The sequence below is a fragment of the Odontesthes bonariensis genome, chromosome 5, assembly GCF_027942865.1.
Source record: "Odontesthes bonariensis isolate fOdoBon6 chromosome 5, fOdoBon6.hap1, whole genome shotgun sequence".
NCBI classification, from domain to species: domain Eukaryota; kingdom Metazoa; phylum Chordata; class Actinopteri; order Atheriniformes; family Atherinopsidae; genus Odontesthes; species Odontesthes bonariensis.
In genome coordinates this window covers 29,508,208-29,533,172 of record NC_134510.1, presented here as the reverse complement: position 1 = coordinate 29,533,172, position 24,965 = coordinate 29,508,208, and the positions used below count along the sequence as shown (strand labels likewise).

At 40.2% G+C, this 24,965-nt stretch overlaps 1 protein-coding gene across 5 annotated transcripts in view; it reads left to right on the top strand.

Annotated features, from left to right (window-relative positions):
• The window catches only part of map7d1a (MAP7 domain containing 1a), a 40,534-nt gene extending 21,400 nt beyond the window's left edge, over positions 1–19,134 (top strand). For 2 of the 5 annotated variants that reach the window (XM_075466018.1, XM_075466019.1), the window contains 13 exons: positions 875–979; positions 4,101–4,223; positions 5,251–5,396; positions 5,725–5,855; positions 7,769–8,007; positions 8,946–9,228; positions 10,124–10,304; positions 10,889–10,993; positions 12,813–12,863; positions 12,954–13,014; positions 14,332–14,413; positions 14,767–14,987; positions 18,185–19,134. In XM_075466018.1, coding sequence (XP_075322133.1) covers positions 875–979; positions 4,101–4,223; positions 5,251–5,396; positions 5,725–5,855; positions 7,769–8,007; positions 8,946–9,228; positions 10,124–10,304; positions 10,889–10,993; positions 12,813–12,863; positions 12,954–13,014; positions 14,332–14,413; positions 14,767–14,987; positions 18,185–18,195 — 1,739 coding nt within the window. In that variant the 3' untranslated portion in view covers positions 18,196–19,134. The remainder of the gene's footprint in view (positions 1–874; positions 980–4,100; positions 4,224–5,250; positions 5,397–5,724; positions 5,856–7,768; positions 8,008–8,945; positions 9,229–10,123; positions 10,305–10,888; positions 10,994–12,812; positions 12,864–12,953; positions 13,015–14,331; positions 14,414–14,766; positions 14,988–18,184) is intronic. The other 3 variants (XM_075466023.1, XM_075466022.1, XM_075466021.1) reach the window with 2 other exon arrangements.
• The last annotated feature ends 5,831 nt before the right edge of the window (positions 19,135–24,965 follow it).

Sequence of the window (24,965 nt, the reverse complement as noted above, 5' to 3'; positions counted from 1 at the left end):
GACAAAAGGAAAAGTTAGGACAGGAGCATGATAATCTGTTCTACTAGATTCAAAAAATGAATTGGGACCCTATAAATGAGCGTAATGTTCTGTTTAAAAAAAAAAAAAAAAAAAAAAGTGTAATTCATAGTTTTCTACACCTATTTTTGTGGTGGTTTGTAAAGGTTCTTTCTTGTTGATTTGACACTTTGAACTGGTGTTATTGTACTATAGTAAGACCCATAAGACCTTAAACAAGATATTGGGGGGTATTTCTCACATGAGCTACTTGCAAAAGAAATATGCCAAGGGGTACTCTTAACAGGGTGCTGTGATTATTCAGCATAAGGAAGGTAAACTTTCTGGGAATAGATGTTTTTAATTAATTTTCAACCTTTTTAGGCACCAACCAAAAGCAACATACCTCCACTTTATTGAGCTCATAAGAGAAATGTTGGAAATATAGATGCTTTTCTGTCATGTGGAGCACTTTGTCTAGATTATTTTGCAGATGTCAAAACCTGTGCAATTAAATCTGAAATAATCTGCAAAACTAAGTACCAAAAACATTAGCATTTTTAGAATTAAGGTGAAGTGAATCTCTATTAGTAGTAAAAAAGAGATGTCTTTTTTTTGTCTCACTTTACAACCATGGGCTAGCTGAGTTGAACAGATTCTGAAATGTGGAGTCAGTGGATGGTCCACACACAGGAATCGGCTTCGATTGGGCTTTTTCATATTGCACACATTGTAGTGTAATTGCCTCAAAGGGTGTGTATAAAACAGCGAAGGCATCATCTCAGCACAGCTCATGACGCCACAGATGTTTCCCCCCTCTTCCTCTCAGCCATGTGACCTGTGTGAACATCTGTGTGGCGCTCTCTTGGCTTCTTAGGCAGATGCTCTATTTCAGCGGTCAACCTGCCCAAACACGTGGACTCTGTTATAAACAAGCGACTCTCCAAGTCCTCCGCCACACTCTGGAACTCCCCCAGCAGAAGTAAGACAACATCTGGAATGCCCCCCTCCTGTTTAAATGTGTTCATCATTTGGCCGCTGCCAACACCTTCGAACCCGTCCATCACTGTCTTTTTTTTTCAGTTACATCTTCCCCTGTCTGGTTTCAGTGCCTCTCCTGTGCTTGGTGGCTGACAGCAGATCCATTTTCATTTTTATATTCTTCAAACTTTGAGTGAAGGTTTAATTTGACATGCTATGCATGCATTTTTATCACGGGAGTCCTTCTGGTGTCTTTTATTTTCCTTTGACTGGTTCATTGTGTGGTAACCGCTATTTCATTCGTGGTGTCTGCATTGTCAAACTGGTCCTTTTGTTTTCTTTCTGTTTAAGAAATGTGTTTGTTGTCTTGAATGTGTAATCATTTGATCGCTTATTATATAATTAATTATTCGGTGATTACAAAATGATCCAATTCTTTGAATAATCATCCTTTACTCATCTTTTTAAAGATCTGCAGTTAATCAGGTCATGGTTTACTCCTGCAGAGTACACCATGGAGAAAAAATAGGAGAAAAAAAGCCAAATTGGTGTGTGTGAGTCAGCAGTTTTTTAAGAGAGGAAATGTATTCTGAAAACTCCAGAGCAGACTGTTCTGCGGAGTTTCTGGGAATAATGATTGGATAACTATTGCACAATCTCTCTCTCTCTCCTAAAAGATTGCACAATGTGAGCACTGAATCTCAGCATCTTATCTCATCCTACAGCAAACAATGTCTTTCCACCAAATGGATGTGTATCAAATCTACCTTTCTACTCTGACTCTGTGCTTAAGGCTGTGGTTATAAATACCCATCCAGACAAACATTTCATTTAACCCTCTAGACCCCAACAGAATTTTACAACAATGCCCCAGATTCCTGAGAATTCCGAAAGAAATGGGCAGTTTGAGAAACATTTCAAATAACCAAGAATAACTTGAAAACTAATGACAAGTGTTCATTGTAAGTTTCTTTCTATTTAAAGATTGGAAATGGCTCTTTCAAATGATATGTGATCCATTAGGAATTATTCATTCATGTATTCCATAGACGACCATTGAACTGGATCAAAAAGGATATTTTGAGACTGAACAAATATTCACTCCTCTTTTTAACTTGAAATTGATAGTTATAGTACTGTAGGCATATTTAAGTATTATTTTGCATAACATATCAACATCTCAGGTGATTCTGAACGACCTCAGTAATAATAAAATGAGAGTAAAGTGAATGTAATGAAATTTGTTTTTATTGAAATTCAGTGTAATTTACCCCCTCACCCCCTGCCATACACACACACACACACACACACACACACACACACACACACACACACACACACACACATTTACACACATGCCTACATGTAATGTAAAGCGACCTTGGGTATCTTGAAAAGCGCTATATAAAACTAAATTATTATTGTTATTATTATTATAGACGATAGGCTATAATGCAGAGAAATAGGGGCAGCTTTTTGGTAACCTTCCTCAGAGAAAAAAAGTTTGGGCCCACTTCAGAACTTCACTACAGTACCATGACAAGACTACCACAAACAATTTTCCACAAAATGTATTAAGTATTTCAAATACGTTTGCACAATTACATTTATAAGATTGAGTTGATCGTAGTCTAACTCTGGCAACCTAAATGCTGGGGCTATCACTTGGTGGACGAATGATGGTGACAGGTCCGGTTTGAAATTCTCGCATTATAATCAGGCACGACATCACTTGAAATATTTGTTGATAGGCGCCTTACATAAACCGGGAAATATGTGTAGGCTACTTATACCAGGCAGGTAGTTAGATTACCAGTAGCAAACAAGGAGTTAGACTTTTAAAAAAAATCTACAGTTTCGTTTGACATTTCCTCTCCGGAGTTCAGCGTTTCGAGTTGCTCTTGCTAGCGCTGTCACTGGATTACATCGCTAAATAAGGAAGGACTTGGATTTGGAAATTACTACTACTATTACTACTATTTCGGGATCTTCAATGGTAACCAACAGATAAGGTAATGATCATCATCATCTGTGCTTTATTATCTCTTAGTTTGGGTGTAGTCTGTAGTATGCTCTGTTGAAGGACACTGACCGGCAAGCTCCCAAATAACTAACGATAAATAAGCTGGAGGTAGTATGGCTAATCAAAACGGCTGTAGGTGACAAGGTTGGCCACTACATCTCAAATTTAGGTTGTATATCTATCTAAATCACATTTACAACTTACGTTAGTGTCACTGAAATCCGAGTCGGACAATTGCGAGCCGGTGCAAATTGCCAGGTAAACATCCGCGGTCTTTTCGGAGCTGTCATTTTCTTGATCTTGATTTTCTTGAATTGAGTGGCTGAGGTAATCGAGTGATAATGAACGAAGCTGGTAGCTACAAAGTAATACTTGGCACACTGCGAACTAATATGAAACATAACTACAGTAGATAGCACAATTAGCCGGCTAGTGAAGCTGCGCCCAAACGCAGAACCTCCGCTCTCATATCAGTCTCAACTGCGGCCAAGAGACATCCCTCAAAAACATGACAATATCTCGAAATAATTGTATACAAACATATATATTTTAATACAACAATCTGTTCATTAAGCTGTTGTGAACTAGTGAAGTGTGTAGTTACAGTTCAGCAACATCATTTTCCCGTAGTAAGACGTGTATTTTCATGCCGGCCGGCGGCGGCCGCTATGGGAGAATAAAGAACGGCCGGCAACGGCCGCTATGGGGTGTAGAGGGTTAATGGTCTGTCTTGGGTGGTATACTCATAAAGGTCATGGTTGTAGCAGACCCATCAACTGCTCATTTTTCTTCTTATAAAATCTTTGGATGACACTGATGTGATTTTGTATGTTTTATAAGGTCCTTTCGCCTCTACGTTATTATATAGTCCTACATGTGAGCCGAATCAAGTCTCTTGTGGCAAATCTTTTACTTCTTATTCAGTGCTTTGTTGTGTTCGGTAAGGAGAGAGATGAAGAGTATAATTCCTTGGAATACTACAAATCATCAGATGCAATGGTTAAGGCAAATTTCTGGTTAATTTAAACACAACTGAAGCTCATAAATTATTATTATTTTTTTTTTTTAAAAGATACTGATCCTTTTCTCTTACCTACAGCCCGCACTCTTGCACTGAGCCCATGGGAGAGCAGTATAGTGGACAGGTTGATGACTCCCACGCTGTCTTTCCTCGCCCGGAGCCGCAGTGCTGCCAGTGTCCTCAACAATGGCAAAGATGGTCGTAAGTTGGAAGCCAAAAAGCAACGATCGGTTACAAGTCACTCTTTGTATAGATTCGGGATGTTTTCATATTCTGGTACTGATGATAATCGTGATGTTAAAAAAGGAAATATTGATATCTCTTTAATAAGACACAGAAATATCTAGATTTGTTCTCGGCTGATAAAATTCAAACATTTTGCATTGTAAATTGCGGTTATTGTTCTTTTTTTTTTTTTTTTTTTTTTTTTTTTTTTTTATACAGTGGCTTAAATCCTATTTCATAGTATATTTAAAGCGGCAGTCTGCAAGATTTGTTGTTGTCATACGTAAAGTCCTACTTTTTGGCATTTTAAGAGTTTACATGATCTATCAGAACGCTTGAAGTTGAAAACGGTGACCTCCGTAGTCGCAAAATGCAAGAAATGCTTATTTTTTTAACCGAAAAATAAAAAGTTATTCAACTTCCTGTCCCGCCCCATCAAAACACATGAGAACTCGTGCACGTCTACGTGCACGCCAGATGCGCGTACACGACTCCTCATTCATCAACTCACCTGTCATTTGCGATCATGGAAGACACAGTAAGTAGACTAGCCCGTAATGAAGTTCAATAGTCTAGATAAATAAGCGTGGGGACGAGCCTACCTTGTATCGCGCGTGCACAATCGGTGATTGACAGGCAGCAGAGCCCAGCTCGTAACCTGATTGGTTACCTTTTACCGGTCCAGTCTGCAATTTTGTAAACAAACCTGCTGGCTTTGGAGGGACCTAGCGGGACATATAGGGGACCTAGAGAACTCTTTTTTTTTTTTGTATTGGGGTATTTAATGTACTACTTTCAGAATCCCCGGACAGTTCCAGGCATTATGCTTGAAAAAGAGTTGCAGACTGCAGCTTTAAGTTGCCCCCAAAAAAGGGAAAACAAAAACCAGAAAACATAATCTTATTTTGAAAATCTGGTATTGGGTACTGTGACAGCCAAAGTGTAGACACATCAAAGCACACTGAATGTTGTCAAGCTATAAATATTTGACTCTCCTCTGCAGACTCTCCTCTCTGCCCTCGTTCAGCCTCAGCTAGCCCCCTCACCCTGTGTGCCCACCAGCCCCACCACCGCTGCTCTGACCGCTGGAGGGTCACGTCCAGCACACCAGATATCACTCAGCGCCAAAACAGACGGAGCTCCACGCCTGTAAGTCTGCCAAGTTTTTAATGCTAAAAGCATCTAACATCTTCAGTGCTTGCAGTCTTCTGAGAATTGGAACGGGGCTAACATCAAAAGCTTCGCAATATTTGAGCCTCCATCCAAAATATAGCAACAGAGCTAAAAGTGAAATCTACAACAGCTGTTGATACAAGTTGGTAAATGAAAAGTTAATCTTGACATAGTTGGATGGTTCTTGAACAAACATCGTCTAGAGAAGGAATCATAATCCCAGACAAGATTTCCTGTTTTTGTTGCTTTTCTTTCCTCAGCTAAAATAAATTTTTGTGTGAAATGTTTTTTTCCCTTCATGCAGATGGACAAAAACAAGAAAGAAAAGAAAGACAAGGAACGGGAGAATGAGAAGGAAAAAAATGCCATCTCTAAGGAGAAGGTGCTGAAGAAACGACAATCTCTACCCAGTATGAGACACAGACCTGATCCAAGGTGAACCTCTTCATTTTTTTTGGGGGGGGGGGGGGGTTCGTTTGCCTTCAAGTTTTACCCCAGCTTCAGTAAATTTTGATCGTGTTCATAGTTTAAAAAAAACAAACAAAAAAAAAACATTTTCATTTGACATATTTGAGTGTTGCTAATTTTTTGTCAACTCTTCAGAATGTTCTTACAGCTTCATAAATAACCTAAAACATAATCATATTTTTCATAAAAGTCAAAAAAGTATATGAAAAACCCAAATAAACAGATATGATAAAAAAAAATCCCACGATTATTTAGCAACATTACATATAAGTCATAGAGATAACTGAACTTTTCACACAGCCTGCTCTATTTGTACCGTATTTGCCACAGCTGGCAGGCAGTCACAGTAAAATGGACTCGTGCATGGTGTGCGCCACTGTTCTCACTTCTCTGATTCGGCTTTGTCATTAGAAAGCACACACTGGTACGATGCTAAGTCGCCTCTCTCTGTTGGATTAAGGTCAGGACTTGAACTTGGCCTCGACTTGACTCTTAATTCCCGAAGATCGGTTTTCACTTCTAACAAATTAAATGGGTTGAATATTTTTTTACTTAAAGCTGCCGTCTGCAACTTTTTTTTTAGTCATATTAGCTTGAACTGTCATGGGATTCTGAAAGGAGAATATTAAATAGGCTGTTTAGGAAAAATCCCGAATTCTGTAGCTCCCTCTGAAGCCTGTAATCGTGCTTGCAAAAATCGAGCGCTCCCGGCTGTTTTTAACCAATCAAGTTAGGTTTATTATTGATCTATTATCTGAGCAGAACAGTCACCAACCACGTCTTCCATGCTGAGCGTGAGTCTGCCCCCAGCTTGTGTGCGCGCACACTGGTGTGAACTCACGTGCACAACCTCGTCCACAGAGGGGGAGGGACCTGAAAGTTGTATCAGTTCGAATTTTCCGACTTTAGACTCGGAATTTTGAAAACCTGCCGACGGCAGCTTTAATTTTGACAATTTGGTTTCTTTTATTGACTTTTCAGACAGCTAAGATATTTTAGGAGCAAAATTGAATCAAAATAAAGATATGAAATCAGTTTCACTCATGCTAAATTAATTTATGTCAAAATGATTCTAAAGAATTCATAAATTCTCCAATGTAACATCAGTGCGATAAGTGATTTTTATCCCCCCAGTATTTATCTCTTTTCCATATTTTCAGGGACCACAGGGTTTCATTTGCAGTTAATGAAAATGAAAACTGTATTATTTACAAAAAAAATAATGTCAGACGAGCTTTTTACATTACACAGCAAAGTTTCAAACTTTCCTGTACGTCACCCAGTCAATAGCTAATCTCTTCCATACTTGAAGTGCTGACATTGGATCTGAAAGTAGTCTGCTTATACAACATTGCAATTTTATTGTGTTCTGTTTGAACACTAACCACAAAAGCACAAACACAATAACTGAGGGGGAAAGTCGGTCCGTCATGGTTAACCGTGACCTGCGGCTCGTGTCTCGTCAGTGTCTGGATATGTTTTTCTCTGTTGCACTGACATCATATTTCATTCACCGTTTCAGCCGACACATGGAGTGAATGTTTGGTCATTTAGCCTCTTATCCCCATGCCCCACAGTAAATGACATCCTTGATGGATGGGATGAGAAAATAATTGAGTTCCTTTGAGGCAGAAAACGGCTTGGCGAAAGCCTAAAGGGGAAAAAAAACAACAATTCTTAAGCATAATGGGTGTTGCACCGCTGTGATGCTGACTGACGGTGCACTTTAAGGAATGATGCTTTGTCTGCTGTTCAGCAGTTTGCTCAAGTCAAGTTTATTCAGAATCATTTGTAGACAAACATTTCAGTGTACATTAATGTGGTCTGCTTTTATTGACAATTTAATTTTTCAAACCCCCCCCCCCCTTTCTTTCCTCCAGTCCCAGTCCTTTATCAAGACCGCGACCGGCATCCCCAGCCACACCTAAGGGCAGAACTGCCTCTCCGAGCCCTGCTGCCTCCCCAAAGCCCCCGTCAGCAAGAGGGAGCCCGTCGACCCCGAAGGCCCGGCCCAAGCGAGCCAGGACCCCAGCCAGGATAGAGCACCGGACCTCATCTCCCGCATCCCTTGAGAGGGTGAAGGAGCCTCGTAGGCCTGGCACTCCCGAGGACAGAAAGGGTGAGTGCAAGAAGCAGAGATGATAATGGCTTTTCCAGGCTTGACTGTGTTGAATTAGTACCATTCTTTATTTAGAGCGTAACAGCATCAAATATTATTATTCTTTTCTTAAGAAAGATTAAATACCCTTATAGCGGTGATAATCTGCTAGTTATAAAAGATGAGGGCGAGGGTTTTTAACGATCTGAATAATGATTTACCAAAATAGTCTGAGGGCCACTTAATAGCTGATGAAGGCCTTTTTTAAGAGCTTCATCAGCGTCTTGGAGCTTTTTTGATTAAATTCCATGATTAAATCTTGTGATGACCTCTTAACCTATATTCCCTGCTGATTAAGTTACAAGTTTTGGATAGAACTTTTGTCAACCTCTTTACAGCACTATATAAAATGGTTAATGCCTGTTGTTAATATTCTTAAATTGTCTCGTAATAAACTGTTCTACTTTAACAATCTTATCATGCAGAACATTTGAGCTACATTTCCCCAGTTGCTGAGTCTTACTGGATTTTCCTACATTCTCAAACCGTCCTCCTGTGGCACAGTCTCTCCCTGTGCTGGGCCAGAGTAGTGGTTCTAGAAAAACAATGGAAAAAGTGACTGAGCCTCTGGAAAATCTGTATTTCTTTCAAGAAGCTGCGGGCAAAGATAAACATCAGGAATAATTAGCCATGAAAATAAAAGGAGCGAATTGTGTGAGCAGCACACAGCTGCACGCTCCGTGTCCTCTCACACAAAGTGCTAAGAGGCTGCACTAATTAGCTTTAATTAGCTAATTAATGAGTTCATACACTGACGTTATGGCTGTTTACAATTTCCAGTTGTTATTAATGATCAACATGCCCCAGTTTGAGAAAATCCCCACTCTAAGTCAATACTATTAAAAGTATAAAATGTTACAATGAATGTTGGTTAACATATGCTGCTTCTTCTGTTTTAGGTTCCCTCGTGGCTCCTGTCATCACAGTATCCTCTGCTGCTTCCACAGCTCATGCGTCAGGTGCACCGGTCTCAACCAGAACCACCCCCCCCTCACCTGAGCCAGTCCCATCGGCTCCTTCAGTCCGAGCTGTGTCACCTGCTTCCTCCCCATCAACCAAACCCATGGCAGGCACCAACAACCAAGAGGAGGCTGCTCGCATCCTGGCAGAGAAACGCCGGCAAGCTCGAGAGCAGAGGGAGAGGGAGGAGCAGGAGCGGCGCGAGCAGGAGGAGAAGGAGAGGTCAGTTGGTTGTCAAAATGCAACAAAACACAACAAAACACAAGTGCTGTGCTGACCTGTTTAGTCAAAGACGCACCAGTTTCATTTTCTTTCTAGAATTTTAAACACAAGTGAAAGACAACAGTTAGCATTTTTACTTTTTAATTGTGTTCTTTTGTCTGTCAGCTAAATATTAGAGTTTAAGTGGAAGTTATGGCTGGTTATAAAGTAAATTATCATTAAATGCACATTGCATGTAGATTTGAACAAACTGTTGTGAGGTGGCCAGTGTTGCCATGTGCTGTTGAAGTTGTTTGATGATGATGAGAGCTCTGTAGACTCACAGCACATGAACGCTTGTATGTGAAATTAAAGTGATGTGAAAGCATCAGAGCTTTGAGAAGAAGATTCCACCTCAAATTACTGTTTACAACTTGGAAACTGATGTTGCCCATTCATAATTCCAGTTATGTCATATTGAGTGTACTTCAGTGTCAGTGACGATTTTATTTGTATAGACCATTTTTCTCCTGAGCTTACTTGTGATGAAATAAACGGTCACAGTCGGCACAGAATCGCATCAAATTGAGCACACACCCAGTGTACATCAAACATACCACACTACGATTAACCTATGAGAACAGAAAAGCTTTAAGTTTGGCTTTCAGTACAGATACAGCTGTGAGAGATCTCAGCTCAGCAAGCAATTTCTTTCAGAGAGCAGCACCACAATATGTGAAAACGGCCTCAGAAGACTTTGTTCTAACTTTGGGTCAGCGTAAACCAAACTCAAAAGATCCTGTCTGTAAAATAATGCACCTTTTTAATTATAACCCCAGTTAATATGTTGGTCGTGTTGTTGTTGTTGTGTAGGGGGAAAAACATGTCATGCTAAAGTTGTGATGATGCTTCTTAGGGTTCTGAGAGAGGAGCGAATAGCGAGGGAGGCAGAGGAGAGACAACGCAGGGAGGAAGAGGCCCGGGCCATGGCTGAGGAGCAGCGGAGGAGGGACGAAGAGCAGCGACTGCAGGATGAGAAGGAGGCTGAGGAGAGAGCCATCGCTGAGCAGGAAGAGAACCTGCGTCTGCAGAAACAGGTATGCAGACAGTCAACTTCAACAAACCAGACATGAAGTCAGCATTGAAGGTGCCATGTAATAGACTTTTTTTTTTTTTTTAAATTTTAACAATGTTATATGTGGTGTCAGCTTAAAGGTTTGTCCTAAAAACCAAAAAGATTTCTTCATAACACGTAGAAACAGATTCCAAGAGAAACAGGAAATGTGGTAGACAGCGGTGTGTTCCTCTATTCTGGATATGTGGAGCTCAATGAACAGTGGCACTTCACAGGCTAATTGGTCTGTCAGGAGCCCTAAAGCTTTACCACCCCCATGTGGTGTTTCAGAGAAGTGACACCTATACACGATGCAACGTGATCCCACACAATTATGCAAAGGCTATTGTGTTTCAAATTAGGTTGTCCCCACGAGAATGTGAATGTTGAAAATAGATCTTTTTGGCTCAAACATACAGGAAAATATCCCCTTCGTGGTTGTAAACAGTAACAGCATGGAGTAACCACACCCTTGTAACGTAAGAAGGCATCTTATTTTGGCTACAGTTTTTTCCCCGTCTGGCTGCATTGAAATTATGGTTGGATTCTCGCCTTTGTGCATTTCAGAAAGAAGAAGCTGAGGCCAGAGCCCGGGAGGAGGCGGAGAAGCAGCGCCTGGAGAGGGAAAAACACTTCCAGAAGGAGGAGCAGGAAAGACTGGAGAGGAAAAAGGCAGGGCGATTCTTCTGTGCTCCCATCATTGATGTTGCAGCCAGCTTTTAAAGTCACCTATTTCAAAATAGAGATACACATTTAGGATTATGGAAAAAGGACCACAAATGCAAAAGTTTTTTTAAAATTCCAAATTAGATTTTCCTTCCTAAAGATGAGGGGGAAAAAAAGTCATGAGCATCTGGATTTGTACTGGGTTTCTATCCAATCTGGCACTAATTTAGCTTTTTTAATTGCTAAATAAAATGCTAATTTATGTTTGTTTCCAGCCACTACTGTCATGAGATTATTATAGATGAGCTGTAGGAGACACTAATTCTCCAAATAGAAGAGGAGGGCGAAAGGAGAGTAATGTCCATAAAAGGCCACAATTCACACCCTGAAAAAGAAAAACAAACTAATAAACTGCCTGGTGCCACAGAGTAATGTGGAAAATGGAAACTGAATCTAAATTCTTAAAAGCTCAAAATTTTGGCATTTCAATTTGGCTTTATGTGCAGCTTGAAACACGACTTAAAAACTCTATTATTTTGTCAGCTCACAGCGTCTTCCCTTCGATAAGACAAAAGCAGGTTTGAAAGTTGAATCTCTTAAAAACCAAGATGAGTGATGTTTTCGGTTTATCCTGGATTGGCTGTCTGCATACCAGGATTTAACTGGGTTTAGTGTGTGAGCAGCTACCTATAAAAGCTAATAATGGCCAGTTAGCTGCTCCAATCTTATTGCTGTGCATTTGTGCAGTAGGGGGAACTATCGGTAGATTAATCAATTGTGAAAATTTGAATTGGTTTCCTCTGGATACAAAATTGTACAAACACAAGCCAGCTTCTACATCAATGGAACAGTCGGAGGGTAATTTTTAATTTTTTTTACCGAGTGTATCCAAACCTTTGATCAGTTCTGTGGGTAATTCTGCTTATAAAACTTAGTCTAACACTGTGGTGGGAATACATCCTGCAGCACTGTATGCTCACAAAGCTTTCCCTCTCCTCGACTTCATACCATGTGTCAAAGGCTCTGATCTAGTTGTGCCAGGCCTGGCTCAGCCTGCAAAGACTGGCTCTGCACAGGATTTATGTAGAGAACATCATGTCCTCTACCCCAGAGACCTGGTGCTTAGTCACACAGTGCAGTACCTCGCTCCTAACAAAAATGACTGACCACACCGGTGGTTTGAAGTGTCCTGAGGGGCAACACAGCAATAAATTGGACAAGCAAACACCTTTGGAGTTGAAGCACGTTTTGCTGCTCAACTGGATGCCAAAGTCGTGAGTGTGTGAGCTGCGCATGAAATAATCTTAATCCTAAAAATGCCTCCCTTTTATGAGCGGCAGCTGCAGCTTTGGTGTAGCTGTGGCCTCGAGTGAAGGTTTCATCTTATATCAAACTTCACTGCAGAGAAATGAGCCAGGCAGAGCAGTCTCACTCTTTCCTCTGTTCTGCTGTTCAAACCGAATATGGTGTTGTTCCAGCTGAATACACAGGTGGCAGTTGACCCTCACCGATATAACCCACTCGTTTTCATAAAGTAGGGTAATCTTTTTAAACTAAAAGATACAAAGGACAGCATTAAAAACAACTCTTCTTCTTGGGTGGAGAGAATTAATGAACAGTGAAATGTGAAACCACAGATCCAAGCAAAACATGCTGAAATGTGTGTGGGCCCATTCTAGAAAGCTGAACCTAATCCAACAAAACCATTTTTGTGGATGAAATTGAATTGGTGTTGTTAAAGCTGAAAAATTTATTTCCCCACTTTAGAGGCACAGCAGCTCTGATTCCTTAATGTGTTTGACAATTCACTTTCTTCCCTTAACAGCGTCTGGACGAGATCATGAAGAGGACACGCAAGACTGACGGAGGTGACAAGGTACGTGTGCTCTTCACCTTTCATCAGAATAAAGAAGCCTAAACTTAACCTTGCAGTAGAAGTCACTGAAATGATCTCCACCTTTCACAGAAGGAGACCAAGTCCCCCCCACCCACACATGTCAATGACAAACAGGCAGAGAGCAGCAAAGGTAAGCACATTAGACTGGGCTAGTGTCCATTTTACAGAACATCCTGAAGGGATCATTATCAGCTACAAGCCTTTAATCTCCAGCAATCGTCAAAGACAATTGTCTTTGATATCCCATTAATGGGACATCTGGAAAGGGATTTCAAACAAAGGGGATGCATTGTGACCAGATTGTTTTCAGAATCTACTTAAAGACTTTTAGTACTTCCATGAACAAATTAACAGGAACAACAGAATAAATTTAGTCTGACTCATCTTATGGGAGATTGCCTAATTCTTTTCACCATGCTGGTTTCCACTGATGTGTTACTGCTTCTTTCACCCATTCCATGTGTGGCACTAAAATTTGTCGTACCTTCATTCTCGGTTCCTATGTGAGTCAGATCCACAGTGAAGCATTTTGTATAAAAAAAACAAACAAATGTATTAGATTATTTCTCTGCCTCATATCCTGCACAGCTGCTGTTGGAGTCGTTCTTGTCTGCACAATAGGACCCATGTGTGTGATTACTTGTTGTTCAGTCCCTGGGACAGAGACTGGAGAGGATGAGTGGGCTAACGGCAACAGCCTGCAGCAGTTTTTTAGCATTACTTCTGAAACATGTAATAAAAGATATATACAAAATTCAATCTCTAATAACAGGTATGTTAGAAGAATTGGTAACAGCTTAAATGCAATATACAATAGATGAGTAAGACGAAGGGAATTGCTGTGGCTTCAAATAAATGCTGTTTATTTCAAAGTTCCCCTTTTGCAGGAAGACATTAGCCGGGCGGTGCTGTGGTAAGAGTTTTGGCAGGAATTCATCTATTTTAGTGTGGGGTGTGGAGATCTGCCTCCACCGCAGCCATGCCTTTAGTGGAACCGAGTGAGTGGAGGGTCTGGACTATGCAGGATAGAAACTTTAAGAAAATTATTATTTGGGGTCCTCTCGTGCTCAGTCTTCGTTATTTAATGTTCCTGCTGAACAGTTTGAGTTGTATCGTCAGCTTTTAAAACGTAATGTTTCACATGTATAACTGTGCATATTCGTAGGGTTCAACAGATCTTAAGAGGATTACTTAGAGGTTTTGGAGCATATACAAAACCTGGGAGAGTGAAGTCTTAAAGGGACAGTAGCTGAAACTTTTTTAATTTTTTTTCCCACACCAGGTGGATTTTAGAAGTGAATTCATGCTAGAGGAATCCCCTTATTAAATTGTGCCCGTATTGTTCTCTGTGGTTGATCATGAATGGTAAAGAGGGCATTAAATATTTGTGGTCACATAAATGCAAATAGCCAACACTGGCATTGACGGTTTACTTTGTTTGTTTTAGCATCTGCTGACTATCAGCCAAAGCCAGAGGTAAACCTGCCCAATAACAAGACCGAAAATGGACAGACCAATGCCATGGAAAGGTAAATTTAAGCCTCCCCTCTCTTTTGTGCTCACACCAATGCAAGCCTACCCTGAACATTACAAAAACCATGTGCCTGGAAAACAAATCTGGCAGTCAGCTACCGTTCACCATTGTGTATTTGTGAACCTAAATGGAAAACACAAGGAGCCCCATGGATCAGGCCCACAGTAAACAGCTGTAACTCTGAGAATTGTATGGTTTCTTGAAATGTTTACTCTTAATGTTTGATCACACTTTATGGGGTAGATTTGAAAAACTCCTTTAATTGAACAGTGTTTGAATGACTCATTTGATGTGTGAGTCATTCATCATAGCTACAACCACATTGTGCTTTATGCCTCCCCTGACCAGCCTCTCAGTGGTTAATGGGGTCCAGCCCACGAGACATGAAAATGGCCTGTCCACTAAAGGAGATGCTGCCCACATTGAAGACATCATCCACCTCACAAATCATGGCAACACCACAAATGGAGCCCGGGATAAGTCTGAGACCACTGAGCCGATCCTGTCTTTTGAAAGTGAGGAGTCGTTCATGAAAAAAGCAGGAACCATGAAGCCTCAGCATGTTGCAGGTACAGAGTTTCAAACCACTTTCCAACACACAATAGATCCCACAGTACAATTATGATCTTTAAGTAAGCTGAAATTAAAAGTGAGTATATAGAGAAGAGAGGAAGGATAAACGTTGCAATCATACTCATTCCAATGTGGCTTTGCAGAGATGTTGAAGTAGTGCATTCCTCAGTTGGTATGCCTGAGAAGAAAAGGTCTTTGCTTTGTAATGATCTTGCCGCTATCCTTACCTGGGATAACATTAACTGAATAGAACTACAACAGAATTCCAGGTAAAGATGCCCTCATTCATATATTTGTGAAATGGCAAAACAAGTCAGAAATTGCGACTGAAAAAGGACGCTACTGTTAGTGCTACGCATCAATCCGCGGTAACAATTATTAAAGCGTTTTGAGACTGTGCTAATAAAATCCTGATTTTATAAGAACATCATTGCCTGAAAAAAAAAAAACCATCCAAATAGTTTAAAACATCAGTGCAGGGATTTAAACTATTTAACATGTATGATGATCAAACGGACCTGTCTCGGTGTACCCTACCTCTCGCCCAATGACAGCTGGGATAGGCTCCAGCCCCCCCTGCGACCCTGAGTGAGATTAACCAGGTATAGAAAATGGATGGATGATGATGATGATGATGATGATCATGCATTTTCTCACACGGTCCAGAGACTGCTAATCCACCTCAAGGACAACACTGTGCTTGTGCAAGCTGCCACAGGAAATGCTGTCTTTGACTTTCAAGTAGAGGCAGAGATGTGTTGCTGCTGCTTGGGAGAGACCTCACTCCTGTGAGGCTCGTCTCCAAAGCCATTAGATTTGTCCACAGTCCCATAATTTTGAAGTGTTAAAACGGCAAGTCTTGAGAGCCCCAATCAAATGTGAGGTCATTAGCTGAGCAAAAAGATTCTATATTGGGGAAATGGTTAGACTGCACCAATCTACTTAACTTGATATCTTTTAAGAACAGAAATATTCAAATAACTGGTGGGTTTTTGATGAAGTATGTGCTGGGACAGTTTTGAAATGTTTTACTCTGTGCGACTGTAGTACAACAAACACTTCCCTGTAAAATCTCAACTTGTTTTATGCTGATGTTTGTTTATTGGTACAACTAAGACATTCTGATTAAAGGATAAGACCGGTTTTTTGACATTGGGCCCTTGATTTCACATTATAACATGATGTTCTACTCACCCCTGCTTGTTGTTGGTCATTTGGAGCTGTTCCGAAGATATTCGCGAGGCGTCTGGCTGCTCTCTTGAGATATTCGGCCATGAAACGGTTTCCTATGGGCAAGTTTATACAGGCACAAACTATGCTGTTTATAATTTATTAATTACTCTACACTAGCACTGATAACGTGGAGGTGCGTCGCTTACTTAAAAAAATCCGGGTTACTAATTTTGAATTTTAGCCGAATGAATAAATAGGCAGCAGGTCTGTGGGCTGTCGGTGGCAGTAGCACGACGATGACGTCAGTAACACCCACTTTACGACAAAAAAATCAAAATTACAATAACCCGGATTTTTTTAAGTAAGCGACGCACCTCCACGTTATCAGTGCTAATGTACAGTAATTAATAAATTATAAACAGCGTAGTTTGTGCCTGTATAAGCTTGCCCATAGGAAACCGTTTCATGGCCGAATATCTCAAGAGAGCAGCCTGACGCCTCTCGAATATCTTCGGAACAGCTCCAAATGTTCAACAACAAGCAGGGGTGAGTAGAACATCATGTTATAATGTGAAATCAAGGGCCCAATGTCAAAAAACCGGTCTTATCCTTTAATTGCATGTTTTAGATTGGGCTCATTTGACTGTTTATAGTCAGTATGCTAAGCTAACAAGTTGCTGTACCTGCAGGATTTTAGAATAAAATTTAAACTTCATGGTGACTCACATGTTTTTCCTACAGAACAAACAGAAGATTTAACTTTGTGGGGAATTTACAAAAATTAATTCATGTGACCTGTGGTGCTGCCTTCACTGGATAAAGTGAACTTGGCTGAGTAATAAACAGTATTTCAGACAAAGCCATGGCTCATCTACCTGGTTTTATAGGGGGCAGATAAGGAAACAAAGCAACTGTTTTTTTTTAAGTAAGTTGTACTTAATTAACAATGCAGGTCACCAACTTGGTGAATGGGAGGATTCCCTGAGCAGAGGAAGGTATATCATGGAGAGTTCACTTACAGTCAAAAGGGGGAGATGGGATATGGAAGAAATTAGTATGGAAGGTTGAAGAGAAGCTGGGTATCCTTATACTGTTGACAGCTCTTATTCACTAGCTCCACTGACTTGGTCTTAGGCCCAGTGAGGAATTCCAGAGGCGACCCTATCCATCTAGTGCTTCATTGCCAGGGGTTAGAAACAGGACTCCGAAGCAATTAAGTCCTATGTAACGCCTCACTCATCTCCTTCCCAGTAGCAACGTCAGCATCTCCACCCTCTTCCTCTTAGATTTTCACGTTGACCTGTTACTCTGTAGCTGAATAAGTAATCATAAATACTATGTAAAGAAAATAGGACATGATTACATTTACAAGTCCTCCATTTTTTTTCATGCTTTAATGAATATTTCAGTCTTAATTTCACTACCATGTATCTTGTTCGGTTAACCCCGTCATAAAACATTAACATTCCGGCTTTGCGACTTCACATTCATAAAATTGGATATTTGAGATGACTCTGACCTGGCTGTAGTTAAACTGAGGGTTATGATTGGGCATATCAGTATACTAGGTCTGATCTAATGTTGCAATGTACCTCCATAGGAGGTCTGTTTAGTTTCAGGCATAAATTCTGGGTTTATTTGAATGTTTGTTTGTCAGAATACAGTCCTTTTTCATCTCACATGTAGAGTCACTCTTAAATAATATAACTTTGGGTTTTACATATGGGCTGCATGTCACTATAACATTTAACTTTGAGTCTAGCTGCCTTTTTATTTGATCCTTGTAAACAAGACAGTAAAGATTTATGGGATCTTGCCCCCCTGCGGCATGTTTAACATCCTTTTGCTTTTAGTATTGTCAACAGGTCAGAGGTTTACAGACTGTGTCGTTACTCAGTTCAACGACACTGACCCTATTTGGCGACAAACTGGATTTGTCCGTTAGTGTCTAGTGTCTATAAATCTTGTATGATTGCTGCTTTTCTGACCTTTAATCGTTCACTCTTTGGGTCTTCCACAGAAGTCCTGTGACATATTCCATATAGAAGTACTCATCGCCTTAGACCTTTACTATCCCTGCCAACACTCACATGGCGAGCCCTGTGACCTGTGCCAACAACTACTTTCTTCTACGCTCCTGAAAGTAAGATGACGTGGGCCACAGAAGAGGATGACAAAGCATCAGGACACAAGCGACAGAGAAAACGGGATGAAATGTCTTGCTGCGTACAGCACAGGTGCATCAGTGTTATCATTTGTAAAGATCTGTGACGCACCGAATCACTCAAGTTTCATCCTTTGTACATTGCAGCACAGCTGATGAATTACTATGCTACGCTGACAAGTGAACTGTTTTTCTTTGCTATTTAGTTATTTAACTGAAAGTAAAAAAAGATAAAGACTGGAGACATCTTTGTGAATACTGTATATGGACTTTGTGTGTCAGGCAAAGAAGGAACCAGTCAGTGAATTAAAGTTCCATGAAAGGGTGTCATTATATGCTACTCTGCCATGAGTAGATCTTCTAATTAAAACCCAGGTATTGTACACCCTGGTTTGTATAAAGCTGCCTGTAACAGTTTTTGTACAGTTAAATTGCAATATCAGAGGATTTTGAATTGTAAGTTCACAAGGAATGGCTTTGTACTGTCTGTAAACATACTTTCTGTCCATATCTAAGATTGATTATAAGTGAACTGGATGTAAAAATGAGTTTGTCACCTTTATGACTACAAGGCAAGAAATCTTCACAGTTAATTCCAGAGACAAGGATTGCATCTATTTACCAGTTGTAACCATTTTTCCCCTTGTGCAAGCATGAGTCTGTTTCTTCTCATTTGCACTGAGATTCCATGGACTCGTAGGTAATTGAAACGCTATTGCGTGTAAATGCTATAAATATATTTTGATGTGCATTGTAAGGTGAATGGGAGGCTCCTAAGTCTTATTAAAGACGAGCAGTCCAGTCTATGTTCTTATCTTTTTGTTCTGAAAGAAAATATGGATTTGACTTGACCAAGAATGATACAGATGTTCTTATTCTCAATACAAAAATGATCATTTATTATTATTTTGACAGTTTGGGAACATTTTATCCTTTGGTTTGCCTATTCTTGTTTTAAGTTGTGTGGAAGGGCAAACACTAGCTGCAGGAAACCAAAAGGCTTTACAGTTGATGTACAAGGCATGTGTGTTGAGTTCAGCTGTCCAATTTAGTTTGGGTCTCCTTTTACAAAATCCCTACAGGGGCCCACATGGCACTATCTTCTGCCCCCCTTTCACTTTACTTTTATGGTTATTGGCAGGCCTGGCACATTGTTTCCAGCCCACTAGGCAGCTGAAGACACGGTTTATGTTTCCCTTCAACCAAACGCGAAGACATGCTGTGCTGATAATCATGCAGAACTTGCATGATTTAAATGTCTTAAAGTTGCTGTGAAATGTCACTGTAGTGGAGCCTAGTAGAACAAGAGACTATAGCTTGTTCACAGTTTGTTATGCGAGGGCAACCTCTTAGCTCCTAGAGGGGTGTGTAAGATTCGGTAACCATGCACTGGAAAGCTATGGAAAATGCATGCAGACTAGTTCTAAAAAGCCTAAGCTTCGTCATAAAGCATTAGTGAGACCAAGGTTTAAAGCTGGTAATTTGATGAAGCCTAAGCAATTCCATTTTCCTTCTAAATCTTCCATTTATCAGTTAAATCAAAATCGTTTAAATCAACAAACTTATTTTCCTTTAACAAACTAAAACACTGCTTTGAAAGCTTTTTCCACATCTTTAACATGCAAAATAATGGGGCCCCTGTTGTCCCAGAAGAATTGGAGCAATTGGATAACAGTTTTCTTGAGGACAAAGTCCTGCCCATACAAAGGTTGCACTTTTGACAACAGGATTTCTTGAATTCCGTATGGTGCTACTTTAGTTGTCCCCCTAAGAGCTGTATCCATCCACCCCACAAGAGGGTGTCGCACTGCATCATGGAGGTAAGAGACAATATGAGATTTCTCTGGATTAATGTTTTACAGTCCTTTACAACACAAAGTAGACCAACTGAAATATCTCCAAAGAAAAACTAGCATAGCTGTTGAATGAAAAAAACAAAACAAAACAACTAAATCTACTCTTGCTGCTGCTGAACTTCTAGTCAATACTTGGTAATGTGTATTACTTCTCAGAGGGGACTAGAGGATTAGTGCGCACTATTTTTAGTGAGGTGTTGTAAGGCAGTGCACAGTTACAGAGGGGGGAGTGCAAGGTTTTAAAATAAATTTTCATAGATTGATAGGCGAAAAAAAAATTGTAGATGGGAAAGGTGATCCAAAAGCCAAAAATGGTAAATTACGTTAAAAGTTGGTCGCTTAGATTGTCCTGAAATAGCCAAACTGATAAAAAAAAAAAAACTATCAGCCACCTGATATGCAGAACAACACTCTACTGTGTTCATGCCACTTTGATTGATGCTTGTATTATCTGCTCAGCATGCTAGTGAGCCGAGGTGAAGGTGTCACAATACTGACTCTATTCTTACTCCTACTGGGTGAATAAGTTCCTGTAAAGGTCCATATCAATAACAGAAACAGAGAGACACAATCATGTAAACATATCTAGTTAAGTGAGTATTTTATACCCACGCAGACAAACATTTGTGTTAAAGTTGCTGTGTTCACAGAATGCAGCCGGCTCTTCTGGAACACACACAGTTATTTCAGCCATAAATCTCTGTATGTGAAGACTGTAGGGAATCTTGCAAATGTTTCAGAATTGCAAGTGTGACTGCTCAACTTCCATTTGAAACAAAATAAAGGGAGGTCAACATAGGGTCAAACCAGGGTGTCCCACTCCAGATAAGACCACCACTGCTACAGTTATGCGCCCATCACAGCCGTCAAAGTCAAAGTGCCAAACCTCTGTTTAGTGTTTATTCTCACTCCTGTCTTTATCTGCTCAGCAACAGGCTCTTTTCACAGCTGCTCTCAGATGGCAGCACATGAATGAAAAGCCACCGAATGGCCGTCACTAACAGCATGCCTGTATCTCAATCCCTGGCAGAGGTGTCAGAGCAAAGCAACCTCTCAGCTACTGACAAAAGATGGCAAGATTCAAGACTGACCAGGCACCAGACCCCAAGTAGTGAAGGAGTCCGACTTCTGCTGTGCTTTCTACGTTCACATAATTCTGAGCTGATGGCATGCAGTCCTTCTTTTGGGAAGCTACACACGAATAAAAGTTTGATCTGATGAGACTGGAACAGACTTATTAGACAAGTAATAATTTACTTTATGAGAGCTTCGCGGTCAACTGGAACGTACGAGAACAAACTTAAGGTCCCAATAACAGTCTTGGTACCAACAGACATTGCTCACTGCTCACCTCAAGTTCTGAAAAAAAAATTGAAATATCCCCTTAGGTAAATAAAATGGAAATATTGAACAAACAAAAACAAGACAAGTCATGGAGGCCATGTCCAGTTCTTATATGTAGTCTATGCAACAGCTCGGACGTTCTTCAGTGCCACCACAGTACTCAGCACGTCTGCATGACATGAGAAAAAAAACTAAATCATTGTGTTTGTCAGACCAAGTTGGACTTTTAGTAGTTTGACTGAAATAGTATCGAGCATGTGAAAACCAGGCTAACACACCCAGATAAAGTTGTGGGAGTTCAGCGATAAATGACAATCCATCAAGATACCTTACTAAACTGAAAAATGCCGACCTCAGTATGGCACTCATACTAAGATCAAACCAACGATCATTGCAAGCGGGAATCATCCTCTGGGAACCATGAATGTTTCCACAAAATGTCAGGGCAATTTATCCACTCATCACAGGAGTAGACAAGCTGACTGTGACCTCCATGCAGCGAGGCCACAACTGTGGCTGGTGGATGAAAAGGGGCCAAATAAATGACACCCCAGAGGATTCACATTTAGACAGTGAAGCTAGCTTAATTTCAGGTATCTGTTGTCTCTTTATCTTGAAGCGGCAAGTTTTATGCATCGCTGCAAATCAGCCAATCGGCACACAGCACTTGGCTATTTCAGTTCAAGGGATAAGTGAGATTTAGTCCCTGATGACTAATCACTGCCAACTACGGTGCTGGCTTTTAGAGTGCTTGCTTTCCTTCCAGTTACACTCAAAAGGAAAACTAAAGGGGGGGCTTGTGAAAAGTAAAACAGCCATAATGAAGTAATGTAAAAAGTTGGGCCTCCCCCATTTCAGTCTGTATCAATGTGTTACTGGCTTAGCCTGGTACGACCCCTAAAAAAAAGAAAAGAAAAAAAAGAAAAAGCTTTCTTTCACTGTTGGTGCACGTGCAGCGGCTCTGTGAGGTATGTCCTCATTTCTATTATATGTTGTGTCTTGGTTGCTGCAACACAGGCACACATCACAGCCACAGGAGTAATCTGATAGAGCCACACTGACTAGTTTTATTGCCATTGGGAATTTCTGTACGACTGATTTACTGTTGGGAGATTTTCTCCGATTTTAAAACTAAATTTGGAATTAAATTGTAGAGTATGCATTTTCTGCTCAACAAAATTTATGATGCCACATAAAAAAGGATATAAAGTGACTTAAAATCATGACTCAGCAGTGCAAGTTGCACGCTTCAGTTAGTTTAAGTCATGTTACGAAGACTCAACATATTTATTTATCTAGTAAGAAAAGTTTATTGTGAAGGGATTGCCATTTTAAGTGTGCATTAATTTATCAAGGGGCTAGTGAGGTGTGTGCGTGCCTGGATGTCCCGGTGGGAGTAAAAGCAAAAAAACATTTATATAAAACACATTTGCATTTCCCACAGTTGTTTTTCAGTATGAAATATCAATTAATGTGTACAAGCACATGCTGAACTTTCTGTGTTTCACATCGTCTGCATGCGAAAGAAGTAGTGAAGGAGTGCGTTTGCGTCATACATGAGAATAGCTTTTGGGATCCTACAGAGAGTACAGAGAGTGAGCAGAAAGGGGGGTGGCTGAGGTGAAACTACTGTTCGCCCAGCAACAGCGGCCCTGACATGTCAGCACAGTCAGTGAGAAAGCATTTGGGTATTGGAAAGAAAGAAAGAAAAAAAAAACTACCACATTTCTGTTTCACACCACACAAAAAAAGGAAACTTCATTTACAATAAGTGATGGAAGTATAAGTGAAAAAGAGACTGAAATTTTAAAGACATTTACATAAACTGTCAGAACACACCTGCATTTCTGTTTTGAATGTGACTAAGAAGAACTATTACATGACCTTGTATAACTGAATTCTTTGCCTTGCTATGCCCTCAGGCAACTGTTTGCCCTAGTTTGTTGTAATTAAATACTGGGCTTGGGTGTGAAAGAAAGAATGTGATGAAAAAGGCATGACAGTGTGTCACTTTAGCAACTGCTGCAATGAAAATGTTTGAGTAAAATACTCAAAAATATTACAAGATTCCAGGTGTTTCCTTCCAAAACTGGCCAATACTGGTTGTTGGAATGCATTGGCTATAAAACTTCAAAATGCACAAAATTATGAAAAAATAAGCATGTGACAAAGAGAAACCAAAGTACACCCAGTACTGAAAACTAAGTAGTGTCATTGTTCTTTTGCTAAAAAGCGTAAGCAAGCAATTCTGACACCGCTGTTATCTACAGGGATAAAAGTTCAATAACTTTAAAGGTATGATGAACTTTTGATATTTTCCATTCTTCTTCAAAATGAAATTTCTACTGAATACAGGAAACCATTACCAGCTGTGTTGCTGTGAGACTACTGTGAAAAAGATTGTCACTGCACCTAAACACAATGAGTTTTAACATTAAAACTCTGCTTAATATTACTTTAACTCTACTTCACGCCATCAAAACAGGGTGGACACAGGAACTCTAGGCTGTGCTGAGGTAACTGACACTCGGATGTTGGATTATCTCGGGTCTTGCAAATTACAGGATGGAGCCTCCATGCATCAGGCTCGCTCCGGCGCATCTGGCAGATACTTGACCGGATAGGGAGCTGGGGAGTTTGGAAGCCGGTCAACATGGACTCGTTATGTAACTCCATAAGCCGTTCCCGAGCATTTTTGACAAACATTATTACAGAAAGCTCCTGGTGAAAAAACAGTATGATGTTTAAGTAGGTGATAACCGTCTGTGTAAAGTCCACATGAGTGCGAGCACCCAAGCTTTCCCAGCATGCATTGCATTTTACAGGAATGTTTAATGTAGTCTTTTTAATTTCACTGATCTCTGATAAAAACAAATTAAAATACTGCTTTAATAAACTCTTTTTAACAACTTAGTTGTCCCTGTTGGGACATCAGACCCAGCTGGCTCTCACACTGAGGGGAAATTCCCCCTCTGTGCATCATTATACTCATCTCTGTTTTCAGATTGAAAAAACTGAAAAAGAGGAAGGCAACCTCGAAGACAGTATTGACTGTCTGGGTCTTGAGTTTGATGCTTTTTTTTTTTTTTTTTTTTTTTTCTTTCTTACAGTAAAGTTATTTCTGGACTCAGTGTTTCTGGAGGTATCTGACACTGACCTACGTTGTATTAACAGTCAAGGTCTTATTTCAGGGCTTGATTATGTATCTGAGATATAAACTTTAATAGTAACTTCCACTTAATAGTGCAAGGCGAAGTTTGAGACAAATGCACGGATGACTTAAAGAATGAACAGGAAAAAAAACGAAAAAAAACACATCTGAGATATATATATATATATATATATATATATATAACATATTAGTGAAACCTGAATTAGCAACAATTTCAAACTGAACACCATCATCAGTGTTAAAAATGCTGCTGTCCTGCAGTGTG